Source organism: Symphalangus syndactylus, chromosome 13 (genome assembly GCF_028878055.3).
Source record: "Symphalangus syndactylus isolate Jambi chromosome 13, NHGRI_mSymSyn1-v2.1_pri, whole genome shotgun sequence".
NCBI classification, from domain to species: Eukaryota; Metazoa; Chordata; class Mammalia; order Primates; family Hylobatidae; genus Symphalangus; species Symphalangus syndactylus.
Genome location: NC_072435.2, coordinates 71732904 through 71751314, shown reverse-complemented (window position 1 = coordinate 71751314; position 18411 = coordinate 71732904). Strand labels below are relative to the sequence as shown.

General features: G+C 37.2%; 1 protein-coding gene across 10 annotated transcripts in view; it reads left to right on the top strand.

Annotated features, from left to right (window-relative positions):
• OSBPL8 (oxysterol binding protein like 8) overlaps nt 1-18411 on the top strand; it is a 221872-nt gene that overhangs the window by 169325 nt on the left and 34136 nt on the right. For all 10 annotated transcript variants that reach the window (XM_055239472.2, XM_055239475.2, XM_055239473.2 and 7 more), the window contains 5 exons: nt 1849-2086; nt 2678-2862; nt 5855-5936; nt 6260-6358; nt 8180-8276. In XM_055239472.2, the coding sequence (XP_055095447.1) occupies nt 1849-2086; nt 2678-2862; nt 5855-5936; nt 6260-6358; nt 8180-8276 (701 nt within the window). The remainder of the gene's footprint in view (nt 1-1848; nt 2087-2677; nt 2863-5854; nt 5937-6259; nt 6359-8179; nt 8277-18411) is intronic.

The window sequence follows — 18411 nt, the reverse complement described above, 5'->3', positions numbered from 1 at the left end:
AGTAGTGTAACTAGGACTGAAATTTGCATATCTTCCCATTATATGGCCTAAGAACTGGCTTAAAATTTGTTTAGCTGCTATAATCAGTTGTGGAAATGTATTTCCTTCATTCCAGCCAACATGATTTACTTTATCTTTCCCAAATATAGCCATGCTAATTATTCACCTTGTCTGTGCATGATGTCCCTTCTATTAAGAATGATTTCTGCCTCCTACTCCTTGCTCTTTTGTCTATATATTCTTCAAGATCAGTCTCAAATATTACATCAGTGTGAAACCTTACAACTATGAGACATAATCTGTCTTTCTATAGAGTTAACATGTTTTTAGTAATGGCACTGGACTTACTCTACCTGGTATTTGTGAAATTCGTTTATATCCTATTTGGAATGGAACTGTATCCTATTTGTGGTTTTATTCCCTGAAGCATTTATTGTAGTTAACACTAAAAAAGCATTTGTCCAAGGAAACTGGGCAGTAGTGCAAAGATTTTCTTGAGATTCAGGTCTTTTTGTTGCTTTGCAGGAAAAACGTTAGACTTTTCTATTTTCTCCCTTTCCCCACCCCTTGGCTTCTGCTCTGTAGCCACTTTCATCAGCATTGAAGTTGCTCTTCTCAAAGTTAGACTGCTATTCTCCTCTTCTTCATATAGCCTGATTTAGACATTTCTTTCCTATCCTTTTGCCTGTTTCTCTTTTTTTCTCTCTGTATTACTTTAAAAAATTTTTTAGAGCCAGGGTCTCACTCTGTTGCCCAGTCTGCAGTGCAGTGGCACAATCATAGCTCACTGTAACCTGTAACTCCTGGGCTCAAGCCATCTCAAATGCATCTCTCCTGAGCTCAAGCAGTCTCACCCTGCCCAGTAGCTAGAACTACAGGCCTGTATTACCACACTGGGCTGGCTGGCTGGCTTATCTATTTATTTATTTATTGAGACATAGTCTCACTATGTTGCCCAGGTTTTTTTTTTTCCCCACTCTCTTTAAAATCTCCATTACCTGACCTTTTATGTTATTTCTTTGTAGACCCACGATCTGGAGCTTTATCTTAATCCCAAGTACCTGGTGCCTGAATGAGATAGGACGGAATGGGGTGGGCTACTGATAGAGGAATGGGTATTTGTTGGAACTTCTTTCCAAGACTTTCCCCCTTTTGTACAGATTATTTACCCTAATCACTTTAAGTGAGAATAGGGTAGATTAAGCAAAACTTACTTGATTTTAGTCCGTAGGTTAATTTCCTTCAGCTGAAATTTTCATTTTTAATTCTCTGTGGATTTTGGCTCAGGATTAAACCTTTCAGACGAATAGAATTTAATATAATTGTTTATCATTTACCATTTTCATATATTTTTCTTGGACTCACGTGAGGTGACTTTGGAAACCTTCATATACAGGTGGAAAGTCATAATTTATTTGAGTTCAGTTGAGAATCTGATTATCTGGACCTGCATTTTTTCTTCATACCATAAGTGACAGTGAGATTGATGCAAATGATGCTGTTAGAAAAACTAAGAAAAATGTCTAACAAGAAGTCTAAAATTTTGATTTTGGAGGATTTTAGCCCCAAGTGGTAGAGAGGCAAAGAGCCCAGAGTGTCATCTTTTCGCATTTCTCCAGGTTTTTAATTTTTCTATGCCTCTGTTTACTAATCTGTAAAATGAGAATAATAATAGTACCTATCTCATAGGGTTATTTTGAAGATTAAGTGAATTAACACTATGTAAAACACTTAGAACACTGTCTGGCACATAGTAAATTCTCAATAAATGTTATATATAATTATTATTTATGAATTGAGCATTCTTAACATTGTTTATTCTTCCTCCTAAAAATTCTTTCCCTTAAGGTTAAATGATAGTGAAATCGAACGACAACATTTTAAGGACCAAGATATGTATTCTGATAAATCTGATAAAGAAAATGATCAAGAACATGATGAGTCTGATAATGAGGTGATGGGGAAAAGTGAAGAAAGTGACACAGATACATCAGAAAGACAAGATGACTCATATATCGAACCTGAGCCTGTTGAGCCTTTAAAGGAGACTACCTACACTGAACAGAGCCATGAAGAACTTGGAGAGGTAAAAGTCTGCTATTTTTAGAGATTCTGGATTTTCATTTTCTTGGGAATTCTTAAATGAAATTGAAGATATTATTTGCTTGATCTATTGCCTATTTTTCTCTGATAGAATGTGATATTTTAAAAGTTGCATACATGTGAAATGTATTAGGATTTACAAACAACTAAACACATATACTCACATAAATACCAATATATTCTATTAAATTTAAACTTTACATTTTCTTCAAGCTTGATTTTGAAGTAACATATTGCTTGATGTCATTGCCAGGTGCAAAGTTGCAAGGAAACATGAGTTTATAACTTTGTTATTGCCAGTGCATCATAGAAGTAAATGTAGTGTAAAGTAATAGGCTATAATATTTTTGTAGTGGATCTCTTGTATATGTTGTTCACTTTGATGTCTTTTTCAGCTACCCTTTTTTACCTGAGTTTTATAGCTGTAAATTTTATTTATTATTTTTTGTTTCCACATTTAAAAAATGCTTGGAGTAGTCCTGAAAAGAGTTCATATTTTCAACATTAGCTGGCTTATTTACATATCTGTCTGAAATAAATATAACGTTTTGGTAATTTTCATTAATTGATAAAGGCAGGTGAGGCTTCTCAAACAGAAACTGTATCTGAAGAAAACAAAAGCCTTATCTGGACACTATTGAAACAAGTCCGTCCTGGCATGGACCTATCCAAGGTGGTTCTGCCTACATTTATTTTGGAACCCCGTTCTTTCCTGGATAAACTTTCAGATTACTACTATCATGCAGATTTCCTATCTGAGTAAGTAGATTCTTATTTCTTAAAATAGACAATACTTCATGATTTTAGAAATTCTCAAGAATGCTATTCTCAATTATCGTTCCTTTCCAAAATCAGGCTCTAATGAGACATCCCTCTCTGTTCTCTACCACTTCTGTGGTTGACCCTTAGTAAGAAGCATATTTAATACTTTGCTATAATGTTGCCGTTTATGAAGTTGAATTGAGATATCATAAGCCTGAGGAAAACAAGAATTGTACCCTTTACTCAACAACACTGCTGTTATAGGCTCCTTAACCTCAGTTCACTAACCTAACAGAGAGAGAGAGGTGATTAGCATCATTTGTTCTCCTCTGCAAAAGCCCTTGTTCAGTCCCATCCTGGGGCCTCTGTTTTTGCTCATACTTATCTGTCTGCATGCTTGAGAGGTATGTACGGCTTACCAGAACTAGAATGCTCTGCCAGTTGCTAGCTTTTGGAACAAGTCCTTATTTTCTTTGCTTTTCTTCTGAAGCTGCCAGCTGGTCCTGGGTGTAATTTTGAAGAAGGCACACCTAAAGGAGGCAGAGGAGGTGCTATCCACCTCTGTCCCAGCAATTTCTCGGAAAACCAGTAAACTTTGCAAGGAGCAGCAACTTTGTGTCCATGCTTCCAATTCTTACCTGCTGCCCCTATTCCAGCAATAATGGTGTTTCAAGGCACTGTGCTTTCTGTGCCACTGATATCTGGCCCTGCGACCTGATTTTTAGAATCTTTATCAAGACTTATTTTCAGTTTTTGTCTATAAATGGCATGAGCGAACACTGAAAAAAATAATAAGCTGAGTCAAAAGATAATTGGTAAACTGGGAAATTTTTGCAAATTTCATCATAGACAAAATGTTAACCTCTCTAAAAAAAGCTCTTAAAAATTGAATGAAAATGATTCTATAGAAAAGGAAACTTATAGAAAAAGGAGTGGAAGAAATTACTGGGCAGTTGGAAAATGAAGAAATAGGAACAGTCCTTAGACATGTAAAAACCTCATGCAAAATAAGGAAAATGTACATTTGAATTATAGTAAGTTATTGTTGTTTATCCACCACTTTGACAAAAAGTCAAAAAGCTTTTATATCCTAGTTCTAATATCTTCTGCACTTTTATCTGTCTGGAAATTCATTTCTCTCAGAATGTAAGGCAAATTCCTGTGAATCACAAGATTTTCTTGAGAGATGCCCCCCGTCTCAAATAGAAAGATTTTACTTTTCTGGCATTACACACTGTTGCCAAGATTCTGTTGGCAACCAGGGACTATCATACACCGCCATGGGCAGTGCAGAGTAGCACAGCACCCTGAAGGTAATCTGGCAGTATTTACCAAAAGTACAGATGCATTCATCATTTGATCCACTAATCTCACTTCTGGGAATAACTCCTACAGATATAATGCCACATATACAGAATGGCATATATACAAGATTGTTGCAGCAAGGTTTGTAATAATAAAACATTAGATGTAACTCCAGTGTCCAGCACAGTGTACTGATTAAACAATGTGTGACACATCCACCCATATAAAGAAGAATTCCATAAACTTATCTGGAGGGACCTCCAGAATTGTGTGTGAAAAAAGCAAGGTATACAGAAGAGTATGTATAGTTTGCAACCCTGTTTTAAGAAAAACAGGACTGTTTATTTATATATGCTTGTTTATGCCTAAAGAAAACTTAAAAGGAAGCTTTTTTAAAAAGTTACCTATAGAAGGTAAGTAGGAACAGTGTGGAGAGACGGGGCAGTAACAAGACATGTGTACCTCTTTATATTGCTTTGACTTTTGAACTATATATATTTAATTTTAAAATAAAATTGCATAGTGAGGGAATTTAAACCAAGATGGAACGAGAGCAATCAGAGGGTTGTTACTCCAGAAAAGCACAAGGTTTCAACTTAGCACAACTGTCAATAAGCCTAGGTCTGTGCTCTTCTGTCTCACATCTCATCTTAAAAAGTCACCACATTGGACTGTCAGACATGCTTGTGAAACGTAAATGCCTTTTTGTAAATAAAGGGCATAGTAGCTACATTACAAACAGAAAACAACAATAACAAAAAACAACTTCTCAGTAAAATTTACTTCAGACATACACAATCAGATTTTTGCAATGATTGCAACAACAGCAGAATTGTATGGGGGGCAGCTGAGTCATGGCTCCTACAAATTTCTTCTTTAAAATGAAAATTACTCTTTGATTATCCATTATTCTGGTTGAGTTTTTATTAATTCTGGAAAATCAGTTGATAGCACACAAGAGCAGATTGAAGAATAAAAATAGGTTAAAACTTTCTGTATTGATTTAATTATTTTGACTCTGCATCATATTTGTAATTTGAAACTTCTGTGTTTTGTACTAAGGACTGCATACCCATAAAATCCTATATTTAGATAGGTACTTTGCACAAAAGAGGCTGTCGTCAACCTATGTTCTCCCCTCCATGTACTACAGCATCTACCAGTTTACCATTGATCTCCTCTAACATCAACAACTGAGAGTGGACTCAACCAAGTAAATATTGGTCCTTCAGTGACATATGAGGCTGAAGACTTCTAACAGAATTGTTAATGAGGCTGCTTGGCCACTGCCTAACATTGCAAATGCTAGAAATCACACAGTGCATGAATCCAAAATCCATGTTTATTTTTTTCAATCACAATTTTCACAGAGCCCCTAACAACATCTCAGGTTCTGCAGAATCCCAATTCAGAAACCTTGGTTTGGAGAGTTTCCAAAAACTACTTTAGCAAAGACCTGGGCAGTGTATCAAAGAATAGGAAGATGGGGGAAAATGTGACCAGGTTAAGAAAAACAGAAGTTGATTTACATGGTTGAAAATTGATTACATGGTTGTTTTGTCATCCATTTAAAATAAGAATTATGTTTTCCAGTCATGTTTCATACTGGGTTATTCGTTAATAAATGTGAGAGATAATTTGTGATACATTTTTAAAAATTTTTGTTTACTATTTTGTGTTTTAGGGCAGCTCTTGAAGAAAATCCTTATTTCCGTTTGAAGAAAGTAGTGAAATGGTATTTGTCAGGATTCTATAAAAAGCCAAAGGTAATGTTTGTTTGTATTTTATTGTCTTTTAGTGTTTTATGAGTTCTTTATATTTTATGTAATGTGTAGATTGTTTGTTAACAGTTACATTACTGGGCTTCTTTGACTTAGCAAAATTGCAAAATACCTGATCATTTAGACCTGTATTATGATTGCAGTCATTTAATTTTATTTATTGTAAATTTTATTTACTTTGAAATTTTATAAGGATGGTTCCCAGATTGTACAGTTAAACCCATTTTGACTAGTTTAAACTATTTTGAATCCTTTGTATTTGTAATTTGAAATTGCATTTTTTTTTTTTTTTTTTTTTTTTTTACAAGGGACTGAAGAAACCTTATAATCCTATACTTGGCGAGACTTTCCGTTGTTTATGGATTCATCCCAGAACAAACAGCAAAACTTTTTATATTGCTGAACAGGTATTAGAAATGCATGTATGGAAACAAAACTGATCTGGAAGTTATTGGAATATTTTTATAGAAAATATTTACCCAGTAAACTCAATATTATTTAGCCTTTCTTATTTGTGAACATTTGGTAAACATTTAACCTGTTAGTATTAAATACTACTAAAGTACTATTAAATATCATATTCATAGGTATTATTATTACAGTCTTGGAATCCTTTGACCAAAAATAAATCTTTATTTTTCCTTTGCTATACCACCTGCCCTTTCTTTAATTTTTTTTTTTTTTGTCCGAGCTCGTATTTCCTGAACAACTTTTGATCATGCTCAAAATTATTCAGTGGTGTGGCATTCATTTGTCTGGCATTCAAAGTCCTCTATATCTTTTCCAAATTTATCTCAAATTAATACCTTTCTAGTTCTCCACAGTAGTCAAACCTGTGCAGTTCATGACTAGGTAACCTGATCTAGCACTTTCTTTCCTCATTTTTAAATTTTATTCTCGCACTCCAGTATTTCTTCTTAGCTGTTCTTTATCTAAACAAAGCCTGACCCGCTTATCCTTCATGATGCACATGACTGCAGCTCCCAGTGATTTTTCCCTTCTCAAACTTCTGTATTGTTTTTTGTGATTATCCATTAAGCTATTATTTTAACATTTGTATCGTTTACCTTTTTACAGAATATTTGTTTTTCTAATTGAATTGTTAGCTTAATTCCCTCTTCTCCCCTATGATACCTCTCTTTTTGTTGTATACAGACAGAAAATATTTTAGTTTTTAAACTTTCATTAATTTGAACTCATATACATCCATAATCATGATTTTCAGTCTTCTGTCTGCATAAACCTGAGGAATATGACATTCTCTTTCAATAACAGTGGCTCCTTATTATAGTAATTCTCACTTTGAGTGTAAGGAGAATGAGAAGATTGTGTGTTCTTTGAAAAACCCTTTCCTAGAGGTTTTGATAACCCCCTCAAGTCAAAACCACTTATCTATATTAATTTTTTAAAACTCAATGATTTAATTCTTCATGAAATTAAGAAGCTTGAAATGCTAATTTTAGTTTGTCTCATGTAAGAGAACATAAGAAGTAAATATATTGTTGAAGGCATTAGATTATTAAATAACATGTTTTTTGTTTTTGTTTCCTATAGTCATTCAGTAATCCATATGAAGACTAATCACTGTATTAGTTATCCATTGCTGTCTAAAAAATTAGTGCCAAAACTGAATGGGTTAAAGCAGTATTTATTATCTCATATGATGAGGTTCAGGAATCTGAGAGCTGCGTAGCTGGGTGGTTCCGGCTCAGGATTTCTAATGAGCTTGCAGTCAAACTGTCAGCCAGCTTTGCAGTCATCTACAGGCTTGACTGGGCTGGAAGATTCACGTCTAGGTTCATCACCTGGCTGTTGACAAAAGAACTCAATTCCTCACCACATAGGCCTCTCTGTAGGGTTTTTCACACTCTCAAAGCTGGCTTTTCAGAACTAATGATTGAGAGATAGGCAGAGAGACAGCCCCCAACATGGAAGGTGCTTTGTAACCTAATCTCAGAAAGTACATAGTGTCACTTCCACACAAACCAACTTCAGTACAATATAAGAGGGGCCTATGTGACTACCAGGAGGGTGGGTCTTATTAGCAGACAGGAGGCTGGTTACTATAACCATCAGTATTTAATTTTATTACTTATTTAAATGTTTTTTCTTACTCATTATAAGACTTGAACTTTTGATAATGGCACAATAATATGCCTGTCTTTTTATATTTTATGTAAACATGTTTTTATATTTTATATATGCATGTTTTTTCTTATGTTTAATAGGTGTCCCATCATCCACCAATATCTGCCTTTTATGTTAGTAATCGAAAAGATGGATTTTGCCTTAGCGGTAGTATCCTGGCTAAGTCCAAGTTTTATGGTGAGTTTTCCCGTCCCAACTTGCACCCTCTCCTGGGAGGTATTATTTTCTGGTGAGCTTTTATTTAGGCAGTGTCATGGGCTATTTTCAACAAGGAGTTTGTCATTTTAAGTATCATCTTTCCTTGAATAATGGCTTTTTTCTGCCCACTCATAAATAAAGTCATGGCTTATGTATTCATCACATATATGTAAATATATCACAAACATTACTTATGAAAAGACAGAGTGATTGCCCATTATCCCCTTTAGTGCATAAAATGTTTCTTTTGCCTTTAGTCTGGCCAGTTTTTGTGTTTCATCTCAATGTATCTAAGGGATTAGTCTTTCTGTTTTAGTCTTTGAACAGAGAGGAAGAATCCAAGTATGGTTATGATACCTGGCCCAGGGTCAATCAGTAAATATATTTAACTTTGGACTAAATAACATACCAAAAAAGCTGTTTGCAAGTACAAGAGAAAATAGAGAAATGGTTATAGTAGGAAACATTAATATAAAAACTTTGACAGTTCAAACAAATCATTGCCAAAGCTATATACCAGTAAAACATATATAACCTTAAAATGCTTTTATATAGTTTTTAAAAATATTTAAATGAGGGGGGTGGAGCCAAGATGGCCGAATAGGAACAGCTCCGGTCTCCAGCTCCCAGCCCCAGCGACACAGAAGACTGGTGATTTCTGCATTTCTGCTTGAGGTACCGGTTTCATCTCACTAGGGAGTGCCTAACAGTGGGTTCAGGACAGTCGGTGAAGCGCACTGTGCACGAGCCGAAGCAGGGCGAGGCATTGCCTCACTCGGGAAGCGCAAGGGGTCAGGGAGTTCCCTTTCCTAGTCAAAGAAAGGGGAAACAGACGGCACCTGGAATATCGGGTCAGTCCCGTCCTAATACTGCGCTTTTCCAACGGGCCTGGAAAACGGCACACTAGGAGATTGTGTCCCGCACCTGGCTCGGAGGGTCCTATGCCCACAGAGTCTTGCTGATTGCTAGCACAGCAGTCTGAGATCACGCTGCAAGGCGGCAACGAGGCTGGGGGAGGGGCGCCCGCCATTGCCCAGGCTTGCTTAGGTAAACAAAGCAGCCAGGAAGCTCGAACTGGGTGGAGCCCACCACAGCTCAAGGAGGCCTGCCTGCCTCTGTAGGCTCCACCTCTGGGGGCAGGGCACAGAAAACCAAAAACTCAGCGAGAACCTCCACAGCCTTAAATGTCCCTGTCTGACTGACAGCTTTGAAGAGAGTAGTGGTTCTCCCAGCACGCAGCTGGAGATCTGAGAACGGACAGACTGCCTCCTAAAGTGGGTCCCTCACCCCTGAGCAGCCTAACTGGGAGGCACCCCCCCAGTAGGGACAGACTGACACCTCATTCAACCGGGTACTCCTCTGAGACAAAACTTTCAGAGGAACTATCAGACAGCTGAATTTGTGGTCTCACGAAAATCCGCTGTTCTGCAGCCACCGGTGCTGACACCCAGCCAAACAGGGTCTGGAGTGGACCTCTAGTAAACTCCAATAGACCTGCAGCTGAGGGTCTTGTCTGGTAGAAGGAAAATTAACAAACAGAAAGGACATCCACACCAAAAACCCATCTGTACATCACCATCCTCGAAGACAAAAAGTAGACAAAACCACAAAGATGGGGAAAAAACAGACCAAAAAAACTGGAAACTCTAAAAAACAGAGCACCTCTCCTCCTCCAAAGGAACGCAGTTCCTCACCAGCAACGGAACAAAGCTGGATGGAGGATGACTTTGATGAGTTGAGAGAAGAAGCCTTCAGACGATCAAACTACTCTGAGCTACGAGAGGAAATTCAAAACAATAGCAAAGAAGTTAAAAACTTTGAAAAAAAATTAGAAGAATGGATAACTAGAATAACCAATGGAGAGAAGGGCTTAAAGGAGCTGATGGAGCTGAAAGCCAAGTTTCGAGAACTACGCGAAGAATGCAGAAGCCTCAGTAGCAGATGCGATCAACTGGAAGAAAGGGTATCGCTGATGGAAGATGAAATGAATGAAATGAAGAGAGAAGGGAAGTTTAGAGAAAAAAGAATAAAAAGAAATGAACAAAGCCTCCAAGAAATTTGGGACTATGTGAAAAGACTAAACCTACGTCTGATTGGTGTACCTGAAAATGATGGGGAGAATGGAACCAAGTTGGAAAACACTCTGCAAGATATTATCCAGGAGAACTTCCCCAATCTAGCAAGGCAGGCCAGCATTCAGATTCAGGAAATACAGAGAACGCCACAAAGATACTCCTCGAGAAGGGCAACTCCAAGACACATAATTGTCAGATTCACCAAAGTTGAAATGAAGGAAAAAATGTTAAGGGCAGCCAGAGAGAAAGGTCGGGTTACCCACAAAGGGAAGCCCATCAGACTAACAGCTGATCTCTCAGCAGAAACTCTACAAGCCAGAAGAGAGTGGGGGCCGATATTCAACATTCTTAAAGAAAAGAATTTTCAGCCCAGAATTTCCTATCCCGCCAAACTAAGCTTCATAAGTGAAGGAGAAATAAAATACTTTACAGACAAGCAAACGCTGAGTGATTTTGTCACCACCAGGCCTGCCCTAAAAGAGCTCCTGAAGGAAGCACTAAACATGGAAAGGAACAACCGGTACCAGCCACTGCAAAAACACGCCAAATTGTAAAGACCATCGAGGCTAGGAAGAAACTATAGCAACTAACGAGCAAAATATCCAACTAACATCATAATGACGGGATCAGATTCACACATAACAATATTCACGTTAAATGTAAATGGGCTAAATGCTCCAATCAAAAGACACAGACTGGCAAACTGGATAAGGAGTCAGGACCCATCAGTGTGCTGTATTCAGGAAACCCATCTCACGTGCAGAGACACACATAGACTCAAAATAAAGGGATGGAGGAAGATCTATCAAGCAATTGGAAAACAAAAAAAGGCAGGGGTTACAATCCTAGTCTCTGATAAAATAGACTTTAAACCAACAAAGATCAAAAGAGACAAAGAAGGCCATTACATAATGGTAAAGGGATCAATTCAACAAGAAGAGCTAACTATCCTAAATATATATGCACCCAACACAGGAGCACCCAGATTCATAAAGCAAGTCCTCAGTGACCTACAAAGGGACTTAAACTCCTACACAATAATAATGGGAGATTTTAACACCCCACTGTCAGCATTAGACAGATCAACGAGACAGAAAGTTAACAAGGATATCCAGGAATTGAACTCAGCTCTACATAAAGTGGACCTAATAGACATCTACAGAACTCTCCACCCCAAATCAACAGAATATACATTTTTTTCAGCACCACACCACACCTATTCCAAAATTGACCACATAGTTGGAAGTAAAGCTCTTCTCAGCAAATGTAAAAGAACAGAGATTATAACAAACTGTCTCTCAGACCACAGTGCAATCAAACTAGAACTCAGGATTAAGAAACTCAGTCAAAACCACTCAACTACATGGAAACTGAACAACCTGCTCCTGAATGACTATTGGGTACATAATGAAATGAAGGCAGAAATAAAGATGTTCTTTGAAACCAACGAGAACAAAGACACAACATACCAGAATCTCTGGGACACGTTCAAAGCAGTGTGTAGAGGGAAATTTATAGCCCTAAATGCCCACAAGAGAAAGCAGGAAAGATCCAAAATTGACACCCTAACATCACAATTAAAAGAACTAGAAAAGCAAGAGCAAACACATTCAAAAGCTAGCAGAAGGCTAGAAATAACTAAAATCAGAGCAGAACTGAAGGAAATAGAGACACAAAAAACCCTTCAAAAAATTAATGAATCCAGGAGCTGGTTTTTTGAAAAGATCAACAAAATTGATGGACCGCTAGCAAGACTAATAAGAAAAGAGAGAAGAATCAAATAGATGCAATAAAAAACGAAAAAGGGGATATCACCACCGATCCCACAGAAATACAATCTACCATCAGAGAATACTACAAACACCTCTATGCAAATAAACTAGAAAATCTAGAAGAAATGGATAAATTCCTCGACAAATACACCCTCCCAAGACTAAACCAGGAAGAAGTTGAATCTCTGAATAGACCAATAACAGGTTCTGAAATTGTGGCAATAATCAATAGCTTACCAACCAAAAAGAGTCCAGGACCTGATGGATTCACAGCTGAATTCTACCAGAGGTACAAGGAGGAACTGGTACCATTCCTTCTGAAACTATTCCAATCGATAGAAAAAGAGGGAATCCTCCCTAACACATTTTACGAAGCCAGCATCGTCCTGATACCAAAACCTGGCAGAGACATAACCAAAAAAGAGAATTTCAGACCAATATCCTTGATGAACATTGATGCAAAAATCCTCAATAAAATACTGGCAAACCGAATCCAGCAGCACATCAAAAAGCTTATCCACTATGATCAAGTGGGCTTCATCCCTGGGATGCAAGGCTGGTTCAACATACGCAAATCAATAAATGTAATCCAGCATATAAACAGAACCAAAGACAAAAACCACATGATTATCTCAATAGATGCAGAAAAGGCCTTTGACAAAATTCAACAACCCTTCGTGCTAAAAACTCTCAATAAATTAGGTATTGATGGGACGTATCTCAAAATAATAAGAGCTATCTACAACAAACCCACAGCCAATATCATACTGAATGGGCAAAAACTGGAAGCATTCCCTCTGAAAACTGGCACAAGACAGGGATGCCCTCTCTCACCGCTCCTATTCAACATAGTGCTGGAAGTTCTGGCCAGAGCAATCAGGCAGGAGAAGGAAATAAAGGGTATTCAATTAGGAAAAGAGGAAGTCAAATTGTCCCTGTTTGCAGATAACATGATTGTATATCTAGAAAACCCCATTGTCTCAGCCCAAAATCTCCTTAAGCTGATTAGCAACTTCAGCAAAGTCTGAGGATACAAAATTAATGTACAAAAATCACAAGCATTCTTGTACACCAATAACAGACAGAGAGCCAAATCATGAGTGAACTCCCATTCACAATTGCTTCAAAGAGAATAAAATACCTAGGAATCCAACTTACAAGGGATGTGAAGGACCTCTTCAAGGAGAACTACAAACCACTGCTCAATGAAATAAAAGAGGATACAAACAAATGGAAGAACATTCCATGCTCATGGGTTGGAAGAATCAATATCGTGAAAATGGCCATACTGCCCAAGGTAATTTATAGATTCAATGCCATCCCCATCAAGCTACCAATGACTTTCTTCACAGAATTGGAAAAAACTACTTTAAAGTTCATATGGAACCAAAAAAGAGCCCGCATCGCCAAGTCAATCCTAAGCCAAAAGAACAAAGCTGGAGGCATCACGCTACCTGACTTTAAACTATACTACAAGGCTACAGTAACCAAAACAGCATGGTACTGGTACCACAACAGAGACATAGATCAATGGAACAGAACAGAGCCCTCAGAAATGATGCCGCATAGCTACAACTATCTGATCTTTGACAAACCTGACAAAAACAAGAAATGGGGAAAGGATTCCCTATTTAATAAATGGTGCTGGGAAAACTGGCTAGCCATATGTAGAAAGCTGCAACTGGATCCCTTCCTTACACCTTATACAAAAATTAATTCAAGATGGATTAAAGACTTATATGTTAGACCTAAAACCATTAAAATCCTACAAGAAAACCTAGGCAATACCATTCAGGACATAGGCGTGGGCAAGGACTTCATGTCTAAAACACCAAAAGCAATGGCAACAAAAGCCAAAATCGACAAATGGGATCTCATTAAACTAAAGAGCTTCTGCACAGCAAAAGAAACTATCATCAGAGTGAACAGGCAACCTACACAATGGGAGAAAATTTTTGCAACCTACTCATCTGACAAAGGGCTAATATCCAGAATCTACAATGAACTCAAACAAATTTACAAGAAAAAAACAAACAACCCCATCAAAAAGTGGGCAGAGGACATGAACAGACACTTCTCAAAAGAAGACATTTATGCAGCCAAAAAACACATGAAGAAATGCTCCTCATCACTGGCCATCAGAGAAATGTAAATCAAAACCACAGTGAGATACCATCTCACACCAGTTAGAATGGCCATCATTAAAAAATCAGGAAACAACAGGTGCTGGAGAGGATGTGGAGAAATAGGAACACTTTTACACTGTTGGTGGGACTGTAAACTAGTTCAACCATTGTGGAAGTCAGTGTGGCGATTCCTCAGGGATCTAGAACTAGAAATACCATTTGACCCAGCCATCCCATTACTGGGTATATACCCAAAGGACTATAAATCATGCTGCTATAAAGACACATGCACACGTATGTTTATTGCGGCACTATTCACAATAGCAAAGAGTTGGAACCAACCCAAATGTCCAACAACGATAGACTGGATTAAGAAAATGTGGCACATATACACCATGGAATACTATGCAGCCATAAAAAATGATGAGTTCGTGTCCTTTGTAGGGACATGGATGAAACTGGAAAACATCATTCTCAGTAAACTATCGCAAGGACAAAAAACCAAACACCGCATGTTCTCACTGATAGGTGGGAATTGAACAATGAGAACTCATGGACACAGGAAGGGGAACATCACGCTCCGGGGACTGTTGTGGGGTGGGGGGAGGGGGGAGGGACAGCATTAGGAGATACACCTAATGCTAAATGACGAGTTAATGGGTGCAGGAAATCAACATGGCACATGGATACATATGTAACAAACCTGCACATTGTGCACATGTACCCTAAAACCCTAAAGTATAATAAAAAAAATATATATTTAAATGAAGAAGAACAATTAAATTTCAACCAAAGAATTTTAAACCTGAGTGAAAAAAGTCATTATGATAAAAAAGGAAAAATAAAGTATGTAAACAGAAATCCAAGGTCTGGTTACCTGAGCGTGTGGTGAGTCATAGTTAAGTCTGCGACAGGGATATCTAAGAGTAGTTTTTGATCAGGAACCTGGTGTGTATTGTTATATTTCTTCAAGGTGTCTTTTATTTCCCTTGATCGTTTTGGCTTGGTTTTGGGTTTTTTTTTTTTTTTTTTACCTTGTTTCGTTTAAGATGGTGATTGCTTGTTTTTTTCCCCTTAAGTTTATATATATTTCATATTTGATATATTTCTTACCTACTTCACCTTTCATCCCTCCATTCTTCTACCCTGACTATAGTATAAATGGCTTTTTTGAGTGTGTGTTCTACCCTTATAGAAATTTTTGTTGAGTACGAGGTGCATAGCTCACTTTCTGGGGTTACTTCCTCAGTGGGCCTTTTTTCTGTGTTATAGTACAATTTATATACATCAGAGCTATCTGTTCCTTTATAATATGAAAAAAATCTATTAAATCCAGAATGAATTTAAGATCGTCAGAATTGGTAAACATATGGGTAAATTCAAAAGACGTTTTTTCTTATTTTTTCCTTTTAATACATGTAACCGTTCAAAACAGAAATGTCAGCATTATCTTGTGAGTTTTATAACATATGTAGATTTAACACATGTAACTAGAGTACACAACCCTGGAAGAGAATGGACCCAGAGATAGCAAAATTTTCTATTCTATATAAAGTGGTAAAAGATTAACTGTAAGTGAGTGCAATGGCACAATCTTGGCTCACTGCAACCTCTGCCTCTTGGGTTCAAGCGATTCTCCTGCCTCAGCCTCCCAAGTACTTGGGATTACAGGTGCCCACCACCACACCCAGCTAATTTTTGTATTTTTAGTAGAGATGGGGTTTCACCATGTTGGTCAGGCTGGTCTCGAACTCCTGACCTCAAGTGATCCACCCGCCTCAGCCTCCCAAAGTGCTGGGATTACAGGCGTGAGCCTCTGCACCCAGCCGACTGTGACATTTTAAAGATAAATATTGTAATCCCTAAAGCAGTGGTTCTCCTCAGGAGACATTTGACAATGTCTGAAACCTTTTGGGTTCTCACAGTTGCGAGATCCAGTAGGTAGATGCCAGGAATGCTGCTTAAACATCCTGCAATGCACAGGACAACCCCCTACAACAAATAATTATCCAGTCCCCTAAATGTCAGTAGTGCTACCATTGAGAAGCCCTACACTAAGGCAAACACACACACACACAAAGAAAAATTGCCACCAAAAAGTATAGGTAAAAAGTCAGTAAGAAAATTAAAATGAAATTCTTTAAAAAATTTAAATAATAATTTAAATAATGTATAAAAGAAACAGGAAAGCCCAATCAAGGAACAAAAATCAGAGGGGACAGATAGAAAACACATAGCAAAATGATAGACCAAAACCCAATAATATGATTGTATCAGTCTTAATGGCCCAAATAATCTCATTTAAAGACAGTGATTATCAGATTAGCTAAAACAGCAAGGACCAACATACCTTAAATGTAGACACACAAATAAGTTGAAAGTAAATGGAAAGTAGGCCGCGCATGGTGGCTCAGGCCTGTAATCCCAGCACTTTGGGAGACCAAGGTGGGTAGATCACCTGAGGTCAGGAGTTCGATACTAGCCGGGCCAAAATGGTGAAACCCTGTCTCTACTAAAAATACAAAAATTAGCTGGGCATGGTGGTGTACACCTGTAATCCCAGCTACTTGGAGTGCTAAGGCAGGAGAATCACTTGAACCTGGGAGGCAGAGGTTGCAATGAGCTGAGATCATGCCACTGCACTCCAGCCTGGGCAACAAGAGCAAGACTCTGTCTCAAGAAAGGAAAAAAAAGAGAAAGTAAATGGAAAGTAAAAGCTAAAAGCTAAACTATGCAAGTATTAAGTACAAGTAGGGTTGAGTGAGTATTTTAATAAAATAGATTTCAAAACAAAAAGTGTTAATAGAGATAAAGGACATTTCATAATGAAATAAAAAGGTTCAGTACATCAGGATAACATAATAATCGTAAATGCCTGTGTACCTAATCACAGAACTTCAGTGAAGCAAAAATAGAATTAAAAGAGACAGAAATTTGAAATGGGCAAATTTCTTAAGAGACACAAATTACCACAGCTGACCCAAGAAGTGGTGTAAAATTGTAATAGCCTTATATCAGATAAATTGATTTAGTAATTTAAAATCTTTCTTCAAGGATATACTCCAGGCCCAGATGTCTTGAGTTCTTCTAAAGATTTAAGGCAGAAATAACAGTTCTACACAATTTTTGGCAGAAAATAGAAGAAGAAAAAACACTCCTCAGATCACTTTATGAGGCCAGGATTATCCTGATCCCCAAACCAGAGATTACAAGAAAATAAACTACAGATCTAATATCCTTTATGAATATACATGTAAAAATTCTTAAGTAGTAACAAATCAACATATGGGAAGATAATATATGGACATATACATATAAATAAAGGTGTCATGATCAGTATATTAAAAGAATAATATGATGAAATGGATTTTATCTCAGGAATACAAGGTTGGTTTATCATCTGATAAACAATGTAATTTACCATATTAATAGAATAAGAGAGAAGAAAAGTGTGATTTCTATAAGTATGGAAAAATGATTTGACAGAATTCAACACCTATTTATTTCTTAGTCCTCAAGGAACTAGGACTAGATTAAAGGCATCTATGAAAAATATATAGCCAACTTCATACTTTTAAGGTGAAAATTGAATAATTTCTACCTAAGATCAAGAACAAGGCAAGGATGTTTACTCTCATTGCTTCTGTACAAAATTGTATTAGAGGTCCTAGCCAATGCAGTAGGCAAATTAAAGGGAAAAATAGCATACAGATTGAAAGGAAGAAGATAAGCTATTTATATACCAGATTACACAGAAAATCTTCAAGAATCTACAGAAAAAGCTCATATAACTAATAAGTGAATTTAGTAAGGTCTCAAGATGCATGGTCAAAAAAGAAAAATCAGTTGTGTTTCTATATACTAGAAATGAATACTTGCAGAGAGATTTTTTTTTTTTTTTTTGAGACAGTGTCTCACTATGTCGCTGGTCTCAAACTCCTGAGCTCAAGGAATCCTCTCAACTCAGCCTCCTGAGTAGCTGGGATTACAGGCACCCATCACCATACCTGGCTCAGAATGAAATTTAAAAACAACTCCAATTATAATAGCATCCAAATAATATATTTAAAAATAAATTTAATAAAAGATATGTAAGTCCTGTATACTGAAGACTAAAACATTGCTGAGGAGAATTAAAGAA